A 21,819-nucleotide genomic window follows, 5' to 3' on the forward strand; every position below is an offset into this window, starting at 1 on the left:
AGAGATCCAGGTTATGGCGACTCTGGCAATCTAGTTGGATCATAATTTCATCAGCTCGCCAGCATGGCCAATTGGCCATGCTGGCAGGGGATGATGGGAATTGTAGTCCGTAACATCTGGAGTGCCAAAGGTTCGCCACCACTGGCCTAAGGAAACCCAATGAGATTGATCAAGCAGAGGTTTGAATCTTTATCTGACTTTATCTTTATCTGCACTTTTATCTGACTATTAGCTAGGGCCACAAGATGCTCTTGTAATACATATGGTGCTGTTAAAATAAAAAAGGAGACGAGCCAGCTTTAACTGGTTCAGACTTTATTATTGTACTAACATGGCTGTGCTGTTTCCGCAAGATACAGTGGAAGAAGAAGAAAAGAACCCCCTGAGAAAACATTTGTTTTTCAAGGGAACTTTCTGGCCCTTGGCAAACTCCGAGGACAACGCGCCCAGTTCTAGTTTCACGAGTATGGCCCCCCATTTCCCAGCTAGGGTTGATCTAAAAGCATCCATTCCTCTGCAAATGTTTCAGCTTCAGAGGACGTGCCCTCTCCTGTTTTAAGAAACCCGAGCTGAGCATCTGACACACCACCCAGATTTAACCAATAGCAGCCTGAAGGAGCAGAGCCTCCCTTGGCACAGTGTGTGAAGGACGGTTGCCAGGATTCTCTCTGCAGACTAGCCTTTCAAAAATCAGTTGCATTTGTGCACCGGGCAGTATTTGTGTGCCCAGCGGGATTTGCTCACATACGGCACTGTGCAACTTCGCACAGACGATGGTATATCGACACAGCCCCTTCCCCACTGCATTCTGACGATATTAGATATAGTAGATCTGACTTCCTTCATGCAGATATATTTTTACGTCATACATTTGGGTGCTCAGAAATCATGGAAGAAGCAAAACCAGGGGACAAACAGAAATTCCCAAGAAGGGATGGACGCAGAGAGCTGGCCTAGTTTTTACCTGTTCTCTGTGATAATAGAGACTCCTCACTTTATTCCTGTCCAGAAAAGAAAACAGCTGTACCATGAGGTGAGAAATCCCTGTAATTAAACCAAATGGAGACACAGCCACGCAGTCATCTTCCCTTTGATCCACAGCCCCACCCCATTCCCCATAATTGTCTGAATATCTATTCTACCACATGCCGAAAGGCAGGGAAAGTTACAGAGCATTTTCACCCTGCGGTGAGATTTCCTTGTCATAAAAACGGTTTGTGTTATCTGGCACAAAGCTCTGGCACAAAGTCTTTGGAACAGCGACATTAAAAAAAAAGAGAGAGATCAGAATGGAAGGAAAAGGAAGCAGTCCTGTGAGTAGTGTGCAGAAAAAAATTAATACTACGTTTGTACGAGTCGGAGTTTTCTCCAGCACCAACTTCCAAGGCTGCTGTTCTTCAAACGAGCATTATTTGCAATTGCTGTTGGTGTCCAAAACCACTCCGCCAAACAACGTCATGGGAGTCTCCCCCCAAGCGATGACGTTCCCCTTCTCGGCCCCGTTCCTGCAGGTGGTCAGCTTCTGGACATCTGAGTGGTCAAGGACGTGATTCCAGAGGTTGACGTGACTCAGCCAACCAGAGAACCCATGGGAGAAAATGTCAAGCAGCAAATTCTTCTCCTTCCCGAGGACGACCGTCCCACCCTTGTGGATGACGTATCCCTTTTCAACATTTTTGCCTGTTCCTTTTGCTCCATTGACCCACAAATGCACAGTCCCACTGTCAGAGTCCCACGTAACACAGTAGTGAACCCACTCTTTAGCCTCGCGATGCAGGTCAAATTGCAGAGACTGACCACCGATCCACACGCCCACAGTTGAGCCTACGGTGGCCACCAATTCTTTGTCCCTCTCCAGGGTAGAATAGTGGAACACTGTTTGGGTCCCTTCGTTATGGTTCTCGGCCCCGAAGCAAAGCGTGAAGGCGCTGAAATCCATCTCCAGCAGAGGCCGCACCTCAACGGAGCTGCCGACGTTCTCATGGGGGAAGTAAAAGGCCTGGGTTGGTCCTGATCTGATTTCTGAAACAACCAACCAAAACCTTTAATGTATTGGCAGTATTTGGCCTGATACCTGGAATAACAAATCAGAAGCTCTCATGTTACAAGCTAGTATTATTGTTGTAAGCTGCCCTGAGCCGTTCTTGCTGGAAAAGGATGGGGTGCATATCAAATCAGAATAAAATAAAATAAACATAATTCCCACACAGCAGAACATAACCTCTCATTCAACTGTTTGTCACAGGTGGGACACCAGTCTTGTTTTAGGAACAAGAGTACCCTACACATTTTGAAGCAGCTGTAAGTTGCTTTTACTGTCCTGACTGATAGGCTTCATGTCCTACTTTTGGGTCTGGACCCACTGGTTAGGAAATACTGTTGGTGTTGAATCTCTGTTGAAGTGCTCCTTCATCCTCATCTATGGAGTCATGGTTTGAACAAACTTGGATGCTCTAGCCCAGTGGTGGCGAACCTATGGCACGGGTGCCAGAGGTGGCACTCAGAGCCCTCTCTGTAGGCACGCACAAACAGAGTGCCCCCACACACACATCTAGGCTGGCCTGGGCTGCTGGGCTCGATTATTAGCATTAAACCTAAGACCTAGTTTTGGGGAAGCAGTGTAGGTAACCCTGTTAAGCTCTGTTAAACCCCACTGATTTTCATGTGAAGAACTAAAGCGCGATCCTTAACCTGGGAGTAAGCTCGGTTGCTGGCAATGGGGCTTGCTTCTGAGTAAACCCTCCTGGGGTTGTGATTCACCCGTTGGAAGAGTTGCACGGTTGCTTCAAAGGAAAGCCACCGACTACCACCAAGCTTACTCCTGAGTAACGCATGCCTCGGACCCAACCGTTTTTTCTAAACTAAAACCTCAGTATTCAGGTTAAATTGCCATGTTGGCACTTTGCGATAAATAAGCGGGTTTTGGATCGCAGTTTGGGCACTCGGTCTCAAAAAGGTTCACCATCACTGCCCTAGCCTCATGTTTTTAAGCCCCCTAGTGCCTGGGACTATGGCTGGCCTACAGAAGGCCAGGAAGAACTGCAGACACAGGCAAGAGGGTCTCTGGACATGGCAGGGCCCACAGACAGACCATGTCTTCTGTATCGATAGCAGTAGTTGGGGCAGGGACAGAATACAAGTCTCAGGCTTAGGCCCTGACATCTGTAGTTAAAGAGATCTCAAGTAGCATATACTGGGAAAGACCCTCTTCTACCCAAACTCCTGGAAAGCTGTTGTCAGTCAGAGAAGGTATGACTGAACTGGAAGATCCACAGCCCGACTTGGCACAAGGCAGTGTCCTGTGACTCTGCAATTTGTGTGGCTGGCTCTCTTGGCACAAGAGTTTTCCTGGAAATGAAAAGAACCACAGGCTCAGTCTCCTTACCAGACTTGCTCATGATGTCCACAAGATACTTCTTCATTTCCTGAAGGTGGGTCCGTATTTCATCAAGTTTCAAAGTGAAGGTTTCTGGGTGGCAAAAGCCTACAGCAGTGCAAGGACCACCGAATTAGTTTCACAATTCCCATTCACATAGGATGCTATCAATATTGTGGCGCTTTTGAACAGGAACAAAAACATGGATCTTACACACTGATGAATTCCAACAGTGGAGGAGAGGCAGGAAGGCCCTTCTGCTGACATCAGCACCTAGGCATGTCTACATGGGAGGAGGCATTCCTTCAGATACATAGGGCCCAGCACTTTGAATTAAGGCCAATAGCAAATAGGGAGCCAGTGCAGATCTCTCAGGTGTCATGTGATGGCCATCATATTTCTCTGTTCATATTTTTGTTGTTATGGTACTGCTTCTTATCTAATGAAGCGAGCTCTGACTCTCAACAGCTCATAGCCTGATAATATTTTGGCCTCTAAAGAGCTACTGGACTTGAACCTAGTGTTTCTATTGGAGACTGGCGACTGTCTGGAATGGCTTGCTATTGTTTTTAACAACTGTGGATTTTTGTTTTTTACTCTGTATGTTGCTTTGGAATTGTTGGAAGGGGCCCATAATTTTGTTTTTTGTAAATCATTACTAAAATCACTGACTGACACGATGGACGGAAATGCTGGTGCTGTAACAGAGCTGTTACCTCTGTTCCTCGGAAATGATCAGACAGAAGATCAAATCCAAAGATCCAGATAGAAGATCAGATAGAAGAGTATGTGTGTTGGAGGGAATACAAACAGGTTTTTCCTCTTCTGCCTGAAACTAACCCTGCCTTCTGGCTATGGGTCTTTTAACCATCTCCTGGATAAATGGAATGCCTTGGGTCAATTTCAATAGGGCATATCTTTCCACTACAACCAATCGTCAGCATTGGGGCTTCCAGAACCTTTTCCATTTTTACAGCTCCTTTGTTACTGTCATTCCAGCAATCCAAATCTTCCCTGCTGGGCACCACCTTTCACCTACTTCTCCAGAGCCTTTTGTTACTCAGGGGATGAAACTATTGGGAAATGCTACGCAAGTGGTGGGCTAAACTTAGTCTTGCATGATCTATTTTACATCCAGTCCTTGTGACCCAGCACTGCAGAAAGCTAAAGTGGACACCCAGAATATTGTAGCTCTTCTGTGTTTGGTGGGGTGTCTTGGGTGACGTTCAAGACTAACAGATTTACTGTGCTTTCCATGTCAACTGGAGCAGAAAGCATGTCATCTGCCATATATACGGACGTATAAAAATGGTAAACACAGGCAGTGAAATCTGTTCAGAAATAGATCTATGCTGACCTTCAGTGTATATAAGGAAAACATCATGCTCATTCACAATTTGTGATGTCACAATCTTTCTAGTACTTGCTAAATCAGGTGATCCAACATAACAGGACTATTGAGACTCAGGAAAGGGGTGGGGGGTTCTGAGAGGCCCAGTTATGCTGGGGGTCCATCTAGCCGAGTAAGTCATAAGATTTGTTTTCATGGGTTGGGTTTGAATGGGAGGAGGATCCCAGAAACAACTGACAGTCCTGTCAATAGATTTTTGCTTAAGAACAAGGCAGTAGTTTTGTTTGGTCCAAGGAATTCAGTGTGCCCTGTCTGAACATGTCCGGGTGCAGGGGTAGCCCCGACCCCCTCCCCGGCCTCGCGCCCGCACCCCTCCCCGGCCGCGGGCCCCAGAGGCGGCTCCCCGGCGGTGCGGGAGGCGGCCAGGCACAAACACCCCCGCCGCTGCGACGACCGATCGGGGGATTGCCCTGCACCTCTTCCGGCCGGCGGAATGTGCGGAAGCTCCACCGGCGAAGAACGGGAGTGCGGCCGGCGGTTCCAGCAGCCGGGCAGGGGAAGGTGGGTTGGCAGAGGGGGTCCCGGAGGGGACCCCGCCCCGGGCGCAGGACAGAACACAAAGGTAAAATTCTTTCTAATCCAGCTTCCCACTGGCCTAAGTCATTAATTTGTACCTTCAGCAAGCTTAGCCTGGAAAGACGATTCAACCACCCTGCCATGGAGGGGCTGGGCCCGGCGGTAGTCGTTTCTCAAGGTTTCGTTCTTCCAGTCAAGCAAAGCGTTCTCCAACATCGCAACCTGTAAACAGACATGATGCAATAGTGGGGACGGAGTGACACGAATTCTGGGCGCTTTATGGACTGAGCCAGACCCAAATTAAAGCAACATGAAGAGGTTCCGGGATCTGACCAAACTTCACTAACATGCTGGTTTTTATTCCAATATTCATATTTTAATTTAATTTCTTCCCTCTGAGAAATCATCCCACTTGGTTTTTTAAAAATCAGTTTCATGCTGAATTTTTCACATTAAAATATATGGGTTTTTCAATATTATTCGTATGATAATTGCTTGTAAATACCGTAAAAACCACAAATTAATCATCTGCAATGAAAACTAATGACAATGACAGTCTATGAAGCCAAAGCCAAACAGAAATGATGACTTTTACTTAAGTGTTTTGATCAGTTCCATTCATGAATGAAATAACTTTCCCCCTTTTAAGGTTGTTGGTACTTCACATTTTATCATTACTTTTGGATTTTGTTGCACACAGAAAAATGTGCTTCAGCTATCACACATTTGGGTCTGTAGAACGAAGCTATTCCACCAGGAGAAAAGCCCATTCTACATTACTATAAAAGATGCTCTTACAGAAATAAGTGTGATAAATCAACTAATACTCTTTTAATCTTGCAAAACAAGACACCCGAGATTGAGTGACAGCTGTCAAAAGGGCAGAAAACCAAACCCTGGGGAGGAGAAATAAAGTAATATATTCTGACCTGCGCATGAGACAGTTTGATGGTTGTGTCAAATACAGTCCAGATCACAGTCTCTGAACAGGGAGGTGTAGTAAGGGAGCCGGAGTATCTGTAGAAATTTGCCCGGTTTTCAGGCAACAGGGACAAGATGTCAAGGGTGTTGAGCGTAGTTGACTGCCCTAATATGAATAATAAGAATAAGAATTTATACAGCACATAGAGTATGAAAAGCATTTCACATATAATAGCTTGCTGTAACCTTAATGGGGTTGAACAGGAGTGACTTGCCTAAAGCCATCGAGTGAATTTATGATAGTGGCCACAACATGGGTTGGGGAGTGGATTTTAAATTCCTAATTTGAACACTTCAATTCAAGAATGTGAGCTCCTAGTTCAGTGGTGGCAAACCTATGGCACTGGTGCCAGAGGTGGCACTCAGAACCCTTTCTGTGGGCACGCACAGAGTCCCCCCACCCCATATCTAGGCTGGCCTGGGCCGCTGGGCTCGATTTTTAGCATTAAACCTAAGACCTAGTTTTGGGGAAGCAGTGTAGACAACCCTGATAAGCGCTGTTAAACCCCACTGATTTTCATGCAAAGAACTAAAGTGCGATCCTTTACCTGGGAGTAAGCTCAGTTGCTGGCAATGGGGCTTGCTTCTGAGTAAACCCTCCTAGGGTCGTGATTCACCCGTTGGAAGAGTTGCACAGTTGCTTCAAAGCAGAGCCACCGACTACCACAAAGCTTACTCCTGAGTAACGCACGCCTCAGAGCCAACTGTTTTTTTCTAAACTAAAATCTCAATATTCAGGTTAAATGGCCGTGTTGGCACTTTGAGATAAATATGTGGGTTTTGGGTTGCAATTTGGGCACTTGGTCTCGAAAAGGTTCACCATCACTGTCCTAGTTAGATTTAGGGAAATGTATGATTCAGGGAAATATATGATCCTGAGGACAGAGAATGGCAGCTGGGGCTCTGAAAATGTAGCTGTACTCTGAACGCCATTCACATAAGAGACCCAGTGTTGCTTATCCAAAAATTCCTGTGGTGGATTTTTCAATATGACTATCACCTCGCCTAAGTTATCCCGAAATCCCCCTGCAGCTAATTTGACCAAGCAGAGCAGCCTGCTGAGAAAATAGTCAAGGGCTGATTCCGCACGGGCCAAAAACAGCGGTGTGAAAACGGTATAAACCCTTTTACACCGTTTTAAACCCTTTTACACCATTTTCACACTGCTGTTTTTGGCCCATGCGGAATCAGCCAAGGTTAACTTTAAAATATTATGATTCCAACGAGGTAACTGTTAATTCTAAGTGCTCAAGAACTTGTGAAGCTAAAAAGAATTGATTTTTTTCAGCTTCTGGCAGGGTGTAATGAACATTAAAATACACATAAACCCTCAGTTTTGGGAAAGGAGTTCAGGAAATTTCTGCTGGTATAGGGAAATAACCGGATTTAATCAACTTATTTGAAAACCCACCACTGAGGGAGTTCAATCTTTGTAGAAAGCAGCGATTGAAATGGATTTCGACCGATTTTTCCATCATTCTTATAATTAATTGATACGCTTTATAACTGACATTTGCCTTCGTCGTTTGATGGATTTACCTTTCTGATAATTTTGTATCTATAGATCTAATCCATCTAAATTACAAAATCTTAAATGTAATATATGTCATCATCACCGGCCCTTCATATTTGATAGTTGATTGCCAATTTTATAGATATACATATGTTTCACGATTTGATGTTTTGAGTCATAATCTTGCTATCAATATAGCATTTAATACTTAGAGCTTCAGTCGTTGGGGGGAACTGTGGCAACCCCATTAGCAATAAAAACTAGCTAGTTTATTGCCTTTGTTTATTAATATTTTTCTCCTGTCTTTCCTCACACAACCACTAGACCACAGCTGCTGCAGCCCTCTCCTCTAAGCCAAAGAAAGGGACAATGGTTTGGCCTGAGTGGAAAGAGAGAACAAGAAATTACACAGGGCTGAGGGACTTTTGAAAGGCCTCGTTTTCTGGTGATTTTTCAATCCAGAAATGTCTCCATGAGGTGATTTTTCTTTCCTGTCTTTATTCTGTGTTTTATTTATCCAGCAATCATATGTGTGCTAAGCAGTGTAACATTTTTTTTAATTATTAGTTTTTGTGAGGTACATACACAGGGTGACACCATCTGGTAAGCTGTATTAGTTGGCTGTGAGATCTTCATGTGAAGGTTAAGTAATGTGGGGATGGCAGACCTGTATCTTTCTCACTGGAATGATAGGCCATGTTTATAGTCATTACAATTGTCAGGTTTTTGAGAGCTCTGGTTTCGAATTTACTCTATTCACAAAGCTCATTATGTGACCTGCAGGGGTCTGCAACCTGCCAGCAATTGGCCATGCTGGCAGGGGCTGATGGGAATTGTAGTCCATTAACATCTGGAGAGCTGCAGGTTGCAGACCCTGTTAGTCCCTCTCTAAGCCTGAAAAACAGGATTGTTGTGAGGGTAAAGTGGACCATGCACTGTGCTCAGTGGTGGGATCCAAAAATTCTAGGTTCCCATGGTGGTGGGATTCAAACTGTGGCGTAGTGCCAATGGGGATGGGCGTGGCACGACGGGGGCATGGCCGGAAATTCCGGGGGCGGGGCATTCCTGGGTGGGACTGTGGCAAGGACGCAGCCGCTGCGCCGGTCCTTGGGCGGGAAATGAATGCACGCAGGCGCAGGCTGCCATGCACGCCGGTGCACCTCCTGCTAGACTGCTTCAAGTTCTGCACGCTACTGTTGAGAGGAGGGGCGTAACTAAGGCAGAAATCATGTGGCAAAATCACCCATTAGTAACCCCCTCTCGGCCCACACAAATAATTAGTAACCTACTCTCGGGAACCTGTGAGAACCTGCTGGATCCCACCTCTGCACTAAGCTCACTATGCGACCTGCAGGGCTCTGCAACCTGCCTGCAATTGGCCATGCTGGCAGGGGCTGATGGGAATTGTAGTCCATGAACATCTGAAGAGCTGCAGGTTGCAGACCCTGTTAGTCCCTCTCTAAGCCTGAAAAACAGGATTGTTGTGAGGGTAAAGTGGACCACGCACTGTGCTGAAAGCGAGCCTTTACCACAGCCGTCAGTGGCTGTTTGTCACGTGGCTTGCAACACACAACGTATTTCCACCATGCAGAAAAGAAATTGCTTCCTCTCGCCGAAGGAAAGGATACGGTGTAAAAATTTATGTGTAAATCCACAAACTTACCCGCATATTTGATTTTGGCCAAGTTGGCAATGAAAGTGCTGTAGTAAGTATTTTCTAAGCTCCCACCCTACAAAAGAGAAGGCAGCGTTTCAGCTGGGACAACCCAGTAGGGCAAAGTAATGCGCTTTTTTTGGCTTATAAACACTTCACCTCACTTTCCCAGCAAGCCCTGAACATTTTGTCACTGCAAAAAGTTAGACAGATATTATTTCTAGCATTTCCTTTCCTTTTCGTTTGGTGCCCTCTGGTGTTTGCCTTTGTCACAATTTCCCTCCAAAAAGTCTCCACCATGCTTCCACAATTTGGACATCACAAAATATAGCTTGTTTATGAGAAGCTCGGCTGAGGTTTCAAGGGCTTCTTTCTCCTCTCATGGATGGTTTAAGAAGCCTTCGATCAAACCACAGTTGGCTGTGAGGTCTGAATCTCTGGGCACTTCAACAAAATGGAGTTTGGGTTCTAAACAGGTCATGATCCAGCCCCAAAACCGCCAGGTTGGATGTTCTTGAGGAAAATGTTTTCCCTGTTGTTATGAATGTCATCATCAGAATAAAATAGGCTGTATCATTCATATGTAAAAATCTTAGCTGATCAGTTATCTGTACAGACTTTAGACCACTGATCAGTTAATTTATGACATCTGGGAAAAGAAGGGGGTTGTTTGATGTCCTCTGTTTTAAGCAATTCATTAAGGCACAGGTGTCAAACTCGCGGCCCTCCAGATGTTATGGACTACAGTTCCCATCATCCCCTGTCAGCATCATGCTGGCAGGGGATGATGTGAACTGTAGTCCATAACATCTGGAGGGCCGCAAGTTTGACACCTGTGCATTAAGGTGTCGCAGCAGGCAATATTATGTAGCAGTTATACTATCTAACTAGGATGTGGGAGACCCAGATTCGAATCCCCATTTTGCTGTGGAAATTTTGCTGGATGACAGGACTAATCACTCTCTCTCAGTTAACCTGCTGTACAGGGATTTTGTGAGGAAAAATGGGGGAGAGCAGAATTGTGTTTTGGGTCCTCATTGGGAAGAAAAGCAGGGTATGAATTCAGTAAATTAATTAATCTCAGAAACGGCATTTCCCCTTCTCTGTCATCCAGAAGGGAATGTCTCTTCAAAGATGGTGCTTACTCCTCTCCCTTTCATTGGGTATTACAAACTGTGTAAACAAAATTGACACCTGGTCCCCAATTAAAAGGAGATTTTGTTTCTAGCTGATCCAAATTTAACTGATTAATGAAGAAAACATTTTTTTTGCAGTTGCTCCATTAATTTATGGGGTGGGTTTCTTTTTTTAAAAAACTGGGTAACAACAAAGAGAGATCCTTGTCCGAAGAAGCTGACAATGTATAACTGAAAAGAGGGGAGGGAAAGGAGGGAGATGAAAATGGGGGTACTGGAAAAAGAATATGGCTGCTCCGTTCCTGGTACTGACTCTTACTTTTGGTGAAGAATATAGAGTTTAAGGAAAAGGTGGGCGGAGACAAGGGTGGCACAATTAACTGTTTGGAAGGGAGATGCAGGTATAAAGGGCAGAAGAGATGGAGTTGAAGGAAGGGAGTAGGAATATATGAACAAAAATGGTGGGATTGGAGGAAAGCAGACCACAACAGGGGTGTTTTTAGTGGCAGGATCCAAGTGTGCAAAGAAATAGAATTAGGCTTTGGAAGACAGCTCTACCACCCATCAGCCTATAGCAGTGGTGGCGAACCTTTGGAGCTCCCTGCCAATTGGCCATGCTGGTAGGGGCTGATGGGAATTGTAGTCCATAACATCTGGAGTGCCAAAGGTTCGCCACCACGGGCCTATAGCCTATTCCCTCTCCTTTCTGAGCAGCAGCTTACCTCATACAGAAAAGCCAGGACTGCCAGTCCATTGGGTTTATCTTTTGCCTCTTCGAAACTTGAATATTTGCCTGAATTGTAATGGACGATGTGCAGCTGTGAGGGATGAGGTTCAGAAATGTTAAACGGTGGGACTAAATAGTTATCTTCATACTTTGCAAGGAAAAATAATAATAATTGCTGCCCGCTCTGCCACAAGATGATGCAAACACAATGCTCAAAGCATCTGATCTCTTGCCTTCTGACATCTCCTCTGATGGAAACAGAACTATGCATGAAAGAACAATTTCCACCCAAGTGGTGTTCTCAGGATTGAAATAGCAAAATGCTGGGAATTCTGTAATGGGAGTTCCCAAGTTTTTAGGCTTTTGTGTAGATAGCAGAGGTTATGGAGCCCCAGTTTAGCTTGAGACTAGTCAAGGGGTTCTGGGTAGACCATAAGCAGTACGATAGAGAAAGGGAAAATTCACCAATTGTCAAGACACAGTTCCCCAATATATCCTGATCTGGGATATACCACAAACTACCACAAACTCTTGCCAAACAAAAGAGTTGCAGAGAAATAAAGCAACCAGCAAGGTAACCTCTTTAACCACAATAGGTCAGAACAAGTCACATAGAATGCCAATGACCCCTTTCCCTTCTGCCTGAGAAGATTCCAGATCAAACTTGCTGTCTGGAGCAAAAGAACATGACCTGCTGTTTCCTTGCCTCAACTTAACACAGACTGCTACTAATATGGATTGCCCATAGCTGGCTAACTGCTGAGCAAAGGAATTCCCTACTCTGCTTCCACTAATACTACTTAGAATTTACATAGCACTCAAATGTCCAAATCGTTTTGCATATATTACCTTTTTGCAACCCCTGTAATAAGGTAAAGTAGGTCAGTATTTGGGTGCTGTGTGGTTTCCGGGCTGTATGGCCGTGTTCTAGCAGCTTTCTCTCCTGACGATGCCAGCCACAGATGCAGGCGAAACGTCAGGAGAGAATGCTGCTAGAACACGGCCATACAGCCCGGAAACCACACAGCACCCAAGTGATTCCAGCCGTGAAAGCCTTCGACAATAGGTCAGTATTATTATTCCCGTATTTTAAATAGGATAAAGCTGAAAGATTGCCTAAGGGCAACGAGTGAGCTCATGGAAGAGGTGAGGTTTGGACCAAGAGCATTCTGGTTTGTAGTTTGCTATTAGGTTGTGGCAGCTGTCAATATGTGAAAACACTTTTTTTTTGGTTAAGGTTCTAAGTGGCTTCATACTTCAGCAATGTATCGCATCCCATTGATGGTATGTTCAGATCCGCTGGCTTCGAGGTCCAGTCCTCCCCAGTGAAAATGGAACTGGACAGCTGTGAAGGTATCAGGAAGTCCTCTGGTAATGGTCATAGTTGAAGGTAGGCCTATCTGCACTACAAGACAGTGAAAAAAGGAAGTGATGTCAGAGACAGAACAGGAGTTTATGCCAGAAAGAAAATTTATACAATTGCCTGAGTTGCAAACTTTCAAGATGTTTTTTTTTATTTCATACTGCACTCTCATTTTTCTCTCATTAACATCTAATGTAAAAAAGCCAAATTTAATACATTCTTGACCAATGCCTTAAATTATGCATGTCTTTACGGCCAAATGCCATTATGCATTACACATAATACGTTGTCTGTATTTGGTTTCTCAAATACTAAAAATGGCAATCAGATGCTACACTAATATTTATGGGATTCATTCATCAGGATTTTCACTGTCTGGTATTGCTGCTTTCTTTTTTAATTTCCTTCTTTTCGAGCAGATAGACTATTTGAGAAGAACAAGTAATTTTTTGTGATGTTACGTAACCAGCGAATCTTAAGCTTTTCCCCCTCTTTTCTGATATGCTTTTAATTTTAAAAAGCCTGCAAACATCTGAAGCATATCAGACAATGAGGGTATTTTAAAACTGACCCAAGAAGATCTGATTTCTTGCCCTGTGCTTTGCAAGCAAGAGGAGAGGAGAGGATTGCTTTTGTTCAAAAGCTCTGTGTTGATCAGGCAGGTTGAAAACAGCTTTTTTGCTGTTTGTTCCACGCAGAGAAACCACCACCACCCCCAGCTAAAAGTCCCACAAAAGTCCAAGTTTGCACTGTACTGTAATTCTAAACAATTAGTTAATTGTATAATTATGGGATGACCTGTTATTTCATAACTAGGGTTGTTTACACTCTCCCTTACAGGGCTTCAATGCCAGGAAAAAGGCAGGTACTGAAAAACAAACCTCACAGTTTGTAGACTCACAAAAAGATTGAAAAGCTGTTGGGACTAAGCTTTTGCTTAGGAAAAATTACCAGCCACTAAAGGACTGCAGAAAAATGCTTACAAATCAAGCTGTTTGAGGTGGCTCCTGTGAGTGAGCCATGTTTTATACTCGTGAGAAAAGGTAAAAAGTATTTTATATAGCAGTTTTAGCACACATTCCACTGTGCTTCTATACCTGAGAAACTCAATACAGAATAGCTTTATTGGTCAAGCACCATCACATGAAGTAGCATTTTATTGAGGTGGTAAAATGGGGATTTACCCTCCACCTCTCCCTTTTTCACTTAAGGATGCCATGCCCATCACTATAGCTTACTCTGTAATATTTTGCAAGAATCTTAAACGTTTTTGCTAAACTTTTAGGAGCAGCAGTGGCGTAGGAGGTTAAGAGCTTGTGTATCTAATCTGGAGGAACCGAGTTTGATTCCCTGCTCTGCCGCCTGAGCTGTGGAGGCTTATCTGGGGAATTCAGATTAGCCTGTGCACTCCCACACACGCCAGCTGGGTGACCTTGGGCTAGACATCTTCTCGGAGCTCTCTCAGCCCCCCCCCCTCCTCCTCCTCCTCCTCCTCCTTCTTCTTCTTCTAAAAACTGCAGTCCCTGCGTCACTTCCTGATTTTACCAGAAGTGATGCAATTATGCTGGTACAAAACCCATGGACCAGGTCCCATCCCTCAATTCTTTCCAAGGGTTTTGGCCCTGCAGACTGGCAACCTAATTTATAGGCAGGGAGAGGGCAGTGTTTGTGTCTGGCATGAGAAGTGATGCCCATTATTACTTTCGATGCAGAGAGAGACAGAAAGAGAGAGAAATGGGGATGAGGAGAAGAGACTAGGTCCCAATGAAAACTGGTTTTAGGTCTAGTACAGGGCTCTGCAACCTGCGGCTCTCCAGATGTTCATGGACTACAATTCCCATCAGCCCCTGCCATCATGGCCAAGTGGCAGTGTTGATGGGAATTGTGGTCCATGTAACATCTCAAGAGCCGCAGGTTGCTAGTAGCTGATGATAATAACAATGTTAACAAGAGCACGTGGAAAAGACCAACACATGCTCACAAATGCTGGAAAACAAAACAAAAACATTGTCTCATCCCCCCCCCCCCCCCCCCAGTAAAAAAAGACAACTCATTTATGGAGAGTGCACAGCCAATAATACCACCGTGCTGAAACCTCCTAATGAGAGGCTGGGAGAATGAAGCCATAGGTAATAGGCAGGCGTCCTGGCCTGTTATCTTTCTCAGCAATCCAATGAGAGCTTATTTTGCCTCCGAGACCGGCTCAGGAGCTTGCCTTATATATTTGATGGAAATGAAAAGAATTGGGAAGGCCCCTGTGTCTTCTAGAGCAGAGGCTGGTCTGGGGCCATGGTCCTGGAAAGGAAGAGGGAGGGATCCCCCTCCCTCCCCCCCACATCTAGAACCCCCATTTTGTTTTAATTTAAAATGGGTTTTAGCGCTAGTTTATTTATGAAACCATTCATCTCTCCACTGGCTCAAAATCGTGTGCTGCACGTGTATCAAGCAGGGCTGGTCTGCTCACGGCCTGAGTTTGATCCCAACTTAAGCTGCCTCAAGATTGACTCATCCATCCTTCCGAGGTTGGTAAAATGAGTTGCCAGCTTGCTGGGGGGCAACGTGTAAAGTGCAGATGACTGGCAAACCACCCTGTAAACATAGTCTGCCTAGTAAACATCGTGACGTGACATCACCCCATGAGTTAGTAACGACCTAGTGCTTGCATGGGGGACTGCCTACCTTTACCTTTTAAATTATCAATTAAGGTTGTAGATTCAAGTCCAGTGTTGCCTTAGATACCAGACAGCCCCATCCAAACCTGGAGGTGGTGGGATATGGCGCCAAGGTGTGGATGCCCTGCTGCCTCTGATAAGGCTTTCTGATGGCACAGGGAGCTTGGGAAAGCCCCAAAGCTCCCCCAGCACTGGAAAGCCCCATTTAGTTTAATGGACATATGCCACCAAAAAGCTGGCATACGTCCAAGGTCCGCTGTACCGTGCAACCAGTCCTAAACTCCAGGAGGGAGCTGACTAAGGAATGCCCCAGCCCACCCTCAGGAATGCCCTAGTCGCTCCCCCATGCTAGCATCCTAGCATCCTAGCACAGCCCCACAGTGGCCCAAACTTCCAGGTTTTGTGGTGGGGGGGGGCTATGGGATGCACGGCTGCTAGTGCATCTGCCCAGTGGTGGGATCCAAAAATTTTAGTTACAGGTTCCCATGGTGGTGGGATTCAAACTGTGGCGTAGCGCCAATGGGGCTGGGCGGGGCACGACGGGGGCATGGCCGGGCATTCCGGGGGCGGGGCTGTGGCAAGGGCGCAGCTGCTGCGCCGGTCCTTGGGCGGGAAACAAATGCACGCAGGCGCAGGCTGCCACGCACGCTGGTGCACCTCCTGCTAGACTGCTTCAAGTTCTGCGCGCTACTGCTGAGAGGAGGGGCGTAACTAAGGCAAAAATCACGTGGCAAAATCACCAATTTGTAACCCCCTCTCGGCACACACAAATAATTAGTAACCTACTCTCGGGAACCTGTGAGAACCTGCTGGATCCCACCTCTGCATTTGCCCCATCGTCGGGGTAAGTGCCCTGGGCTGAATGCATCGGCGAGAGGTCACACCACTTCCAGGAGCTCTTTCAGCCCCCCCCCCCCCCGGATGGGACTGAAGAAGAGTTTCAAATATATGCTTTTGAGAGTCAAGGTATAAGATTTTGATTCTCTAAAACTTATAGTCTGAAACTCTGATTAATTTCTAGGTTGCTACTGGATTCGAGTATTTCTTCTGCAAACCAAGAGGGCTACTCTCAGAAACCAACTAAGCATTGTAACTCTAATTAATACAGGTTGCAGTATTGACTTACTGCTCTGCACAAAATGTTAATATATTTCCCCCCTTTTATTTAAGGAACAACCCAGGTGTACAACCAGGTCGTAGGGAATTTTCTTACGGCTCCAGTGCACACGCATCTGAAAAGACACAACGCTCAGTTCCCTGCAATTGTAAGCTTTTCCGATTTTACAGGGTGTACCTTTAAAGCTCAAAAGGGCTAGAACAGTGATGGCGAACCTTTTCGAGACTGAGTGCCCAAATTGCCACCCAAAACCCACTTATTTATCGCGAAGTGCCGACACGGCAACTTAACCTGAATACTGTGGTTTTTGTTTAGAAAAAACGGTTGGCTCCGAGGCGTGCGTTACTCAGGAGTAAGCTTGGTGGTAGTCTGTGACTTGCTTTGAAGCAATCGTGCAACGCTTCAAACAGGTGAATCACGACCCTAGGAGGGTTTACTCAGAGGCAAGCCCCATTGCCAGCAACCAAGCTTACTCCCAGGTAAAGGATCATGCTTTAGTTCTTCGCATGAAAATCTGTGGGGTTTAACAGCGCTTAACAGGGTTACCTACACTGCTTCCCCAAAACTAGGTCTTTGGTTTAATGCTAATAATCGAGCCCAGCATGCCCCTTTTCTACTAACTATGCCCCTTTTCTACTAACTCTGTAATTTATAATGCCAATAAGGGCTTTGGAATTGGAATTAATCGAGCCCAGCAGCCCAGGCCAGCCTAGATGGGGGGGGGGGCAACTCTGCGCGTGCCCACAGAGAGGGCTCTGAGTGCCACCTCTGGCACCCGTGCCATAGGTTCGCCACCACTGGGCTAGAACCTTGGTGGAAGTGTATTTTTATTAAAGCAGAAATTCTAGCAATGTTGACTTTTGATTCTGGTTTTTTTTTTTTAAATAAACAGCATAATTGGCCATTCTGATGCTATGCTTTATTTTTTTAAAAAAGTGCTTTCCTCACTTTATACTGGTGTAAACTCATTTATATTGAGCTAAATATTGGCCCCTTCCTTTTGGTACCAACTGTTGTCAGAAAGGTTTTCCAGCAACATCCCCGTGCTTCACTAGAAGAATTAACCAGCATATACGTTGGATCTGCCCTTTTGTCACTATTTTTTTAATGTCTCGTGCTGTAATGCAAACAACTCTGATGTTCTCGATTGTGTACGTGCTGCTGACTGGATTTCCCATCTTCAGTTTGAGAAAATCAGCACAAAATTAGCTGTACGGAATAATAAAAAAAAAGAAACAGATGACAAAGCGGGAAAGTTGCAATAAACGAGATCATGAGAGGTAACTCATTCAATTGCAGAAGTGGACCCCACGAGGTTTGCAAATGGTATTCAGCTGAAAACATACAAAAACCATCCTCAAAACCCAACAGGTGTTTTAAGAGAAACTGTCATGTTGATGTCATACGCAAAGGTCTGAACCAGGGTTAGGACCATGGTCACCTTTATCTAAGGTATAGAATTTATAACCCTGGTTTCAAACAATGGTTTCAAGCTAACCATGAGTGGCACTAAATCTTGGTGTTGACAATGCAACCATGGGGTTAACGCTAAAAAGAGAGAGGAGAATTTCCCATGAAGGATAGGAAGAGGAATTCTGCAAGCCCATGGAGTTTTCTCAATCTTGAAACCATGGTTAAGAGCAAACATGAATGGGTTAGTTCCAACCAGTTTTTCTGATGCTGGAAAAGGAGGGAGGACTTCTCTTTGACCACCCAAAACACCAATGTTGAGCATCATAACATGTACAAAAGCCATTTGGAATGGGGAGAGCTGAAGAACCTATGGGAATTGGGAGAGATTTCATTAAAAAGCTGTGTGGATCGACTTATGGTCTATAAAAGACCTTTATGCTTCTAGGCAAGCTGTTAGCTGCTTTTTGGGAAGAGCAGGATAAAATCTTTAAACAATATCATTAAGGGACAATAAATTGCCGCCAGCTCTGACTTATTATGAGTTAAAGTAAAGGCTGAAACAGTGTGCCAAGTGCCATATTTACCTGAATGTCCGTTGTTGGTCATTGTGAAACTTCCTTGTAAGGGTCCACCATAACCCACAAACTCCAGTGGCTCCAGTTCTGGGTTGTACTTGACTTTCGCCTTCTGAATATTGATGGGGGACTGTTGCTTTCCCAGGCAGTCCACAAAGTGGGTTCCCCAGTGGGCTTCATCCAATTCCCCTTCTGCCGGTTCATTGACAAGAACAGATTGTTAGGCAGAGTCAAATTTTGCCCGAAGCAAAGATCCCGTGAGCTGATCCTGTTCTAGCTCTGACTTCCTTCACGGAAGCTGGACTGTCAACATTCTCTTGCCCATAAACACGGAGTTAACGAAGCTACATTTCACTTAAGTCAGACCACTGATCCATCTTAGCCCCATATTGTCTAGTCCAGGGGTCTGCAACCTGTGGCTCTCCAGATGTTCATGGACTACAATTCCCATCAGCCCCTGCCAGCATGCTGATGAGAGCCACAGGTTGCAGACCCCAGGTCTAGTCTAAGTTAGTAACTGCTCTCCAAGATGTTCTTCCCACCCACGCTACCTGAAATTCCTCTATTAGCCATGCCAGCATTTGAACCAGCAGATTATTTTTGTATTTGAACAGTTTCATGGATGATTGGTCTATTTATGGCAATCAGTCCTAACTTTTGCCCCATCAACTCACAGCTTATTTATAGTGACCCTGTAGGGGTTTCAAGTCAAGAGACTTCAGAGGTGGTTTGCCATTGCCTGCCTCCATGTCACAACTCAATATTCCTTGAAGGTTGCCCATTCAGATACTAACCAGAGCCAATCCAGTTTAGCTACTGAGATCTGACGATATCAGGCTAGCTTGGGGCTATCCAGGTCAGGGCGATCAGTCCTGATAGCTGCCACAAACAGAATGTTTCTGGACAGAGAAGCTCATAATTTTATTGGGGTGGAGGGGAGAGATAATTGAAAGGACTTGCTGATGGAGCTTCCCCTGGTTACTACTTGAAAACAGGTGCTGGAAAAGACGGACATTGTCTAATCCAGCAGGAATGTGAAATATGTACTTTGATATTTAGCTGTGCATCTTTTGCAAATCCATGAACATTCCATGACATCACAGCAGATCAGTTCTAATGTCTACTGAGAAGGCTTGAAGATGACAGCTAATTTTATTTGGGAGGGATTTTTTAATCTGCTCCTTTCTGTCAAAGTCATTATGGCACTCTTTTGCCTTTCTCTCCTGGATATATTTAGCCCTTTCATAGCTGGGCGGAAATTTCAAGCCTGCCTGTCAAACTGCTTTGCTCTGCTTTCAATCAATAAAGAAATCTTTCCCCCTATCTTTGGCTGTTCCCTTCAGCATCAGCAGCGAGAGCCATCGATCAATTGGTCTGACCGACATCTCTCTTGCTAGGGAAAGAGCTGCCAAATTCACAGATCCTTAAAAAGACACTCTGCCTTCTATAACTGCCACCCAAAAAAGACAATTATTTCCCAAAAGCTTTTTGGGGATAAGTCACTTTTTAAAGCGTTGGTTCCCCAAAAGCACACTTCTTTTACTGAAAGCAATTTGCGGTTCCAGTTTGCTATCTACTGCATCCACACAAAAGGCTTTATTGGTCATCAACCATGCACCGTACTAAAAACGCATTGCAACATTTGCCACACTCCTTTGTCCTGTTTCTTTGGGCATTATTGAAGGTTGATTTCTGCCCTTCTGAAAACATGCCTTTTCTCATTTCTTCCTGCAAGCCCTTCGTACTGGACTTTGAAGCCAAAATGACCTGGACATAACTTCTAGATGCATTCCCATAGCTGATTCTCAATACTGGCAATAGGTTCAGGGACTCATTTGAATCAAGCCCGCTTAAACCAGTAGTGCAATTCTGAGGAGAGCTGCACTCTTCCAACTCAGTTGAAATCAGTGGACGTGGGTGACATTGCAAACTTCAATCCTTAGTGTATGCGCTCAAGAGGAAAGGCTGCTGGAAATAAACTGCATTCATTTCTGAGCAGTCATGCAAAGGAGCAGGCTGTGGTGCTGGTAGGGAAAGTGCCGTCAAGTCGCAGCCAGCTTGTGGCGACCCTGTAGGGTTTTCAAAGCAAGAGATGTTCAGAGGTGGTTTGCCATTATCTGCCTCTGCACAGGGACTCGGGACTTCCTGGATGGTCTCCCCATTCAAGTCCAAACCAGAGCTCACCGTGCTTATCCAAGAATCCTAGAATCATAGAGTTGGTAGAGACCCCCAAAGGCCATCCAGTCCAACCCCCAGGCAATCAGGAACACACAATCAAAGAACTCCCAACAAATGTTCACTCAGCCTCTGTTTAAAAACCTCCAAAGAAGGAGACTCCTCCCTGATCTGAAGAAATCGGGCTAGCCTGGATCAAGGAAGGATCAGGCTGTAAATCAGTTCCACTCCAGGCATTTGAACAGAACTGGTTTGCCCCGTCTGGCAATTTTTTAATAAACAGCCATTGTCCTCCCTCCCCACCCACCCCTATCTCCCCCGTTACCTCTGTACGTCCAATCTATGACATGGGAAACGCTCTGCTGCAGCAGGAGCAGGTGGAGAAACCACTCTCTCGTCCTCATGGTTCTTGCAAAGTCTGAAATGGAAATCCAGCTGGTGGGATCGTTGTGTTTTGTTCTCCAAGCCCCGGAATGAGTAAATAACAATTTACTCCAAGTCCAGCCCACCTTTCTGTGCTCCCTGCCAAAACAATAACAAAGACCCAACCTGCACTTTTCACGGTGGGGCTGCCAACTTATAAAAACCCTAATAACATCTTATCGACCCACCTGGGAGAGGCTGCCGACGTTCTAATGGAACTACAAAATAGCAGCGGGGAGCTAGGAAAAGATCACGAGGTTAATGGCACAGAGGCAACATTACAGTGTGTACCTTTTGGCTGCCCGCTTTCCCCTCTCTGGAGAGATGGCATTGACCTTCCGTGCAGTAGGGCTTGGAAGTATTAATCTTTAATGCTTCAGTCGCTTTGGCGGACATCAAAAGGTGACAGCGCTTGAATGAAACAGACCCAACTACTTGGAAAGCCAATATTTTGCTTCCTCACCACTTCTGCCCAGACCCTGCTCAAGAATCCTGCCACTGCAGCCTCCACCTAGGTTTCTGGAATGGAGGGCCCTCTAAGTGGAGTCCCACCTGTAGATTCACCTGGATTCCATGTGCTTTAGCTATCCTTGATTACCAAGGACACTATGTCCGGGCCTGGTTCCAGGTTTTGAGGGGTCTTGGCAGATAGTGCCATGAGATCCCTATATTCTCATCACCAGACCCCCTTCCTTTTCACCCCTACACCAGCATAGTGTAGTGGTTAGGACTGGTGGATTCATCTGGAGAACCAGGTTCAATTCCCC

General features: G+C 45.4%; 1 protein-coding gene across 2 annotated transcripts; it reads right to left on the bottom strand.

The window, feature by feature from the left end:
• Window positions 1–294: 294 nt before the first annotated feature.
• CA6 (carbonic anhydrase 6) lies at window positions 295–21,409 on the bottom strand. Of its 2 annotated transcripts, none has more exons than XM_048518454.1 (10): window positions 21,344–21,409; window positions 20,955–21,047; window positions 18,464–18,646; window positions 12,571–12,719; window positions 11,310–11,405; window positions 9,461–9,527; window positions 6,233–6,390; window positions 5,402–5,525; window positions 3,386–3,484; window positions 295–2,022 (listed from the first exon to the last, which is right to left on the bottom strand). In XM_048518454.1, the coding sequence occupies exons 1-10, from the start codon at window positions 21,381–21,383 to the stop codon at window positions 1,409–1,411; spliced, it is 1,623 nt and encodes a 540-aa protein (XP_048374411.1). In that variant the 5' UTR covers window positions 21,384–21,409; the 3' UTR covers window positions 295–1,408. The 2 variants fall into 2 exon arrangements, with proteins under 2 accessions (XP_048374411.1, XP_048374412.1); XM_048518455.1 differs by lacking the exon at window positions 21,344–21,409 and adding an exon at window positions 21,241–21,316.
• Between the last annotated feature and the right edge of the window lie 410 nt (window positions 21,410–21,819).

This window comes from Sphaerodactylus townsendi, linkage group LG16 (genome assembly GCF_021028975.2).
Source record: "Sphaerodactylus townsendi isolate TG3544 linkage group LG16, MPM_Stown_v2.3, whole genome shotgun sequence".
NCBI classification, from domain to species: domain Eukaryota; kingdom Metazoa; phylum Chordata; class Lepidosauria; order Squamata; family Sphaerodactylidae; genus Sphaerodactylus; species Sphaerodactylus townsendi.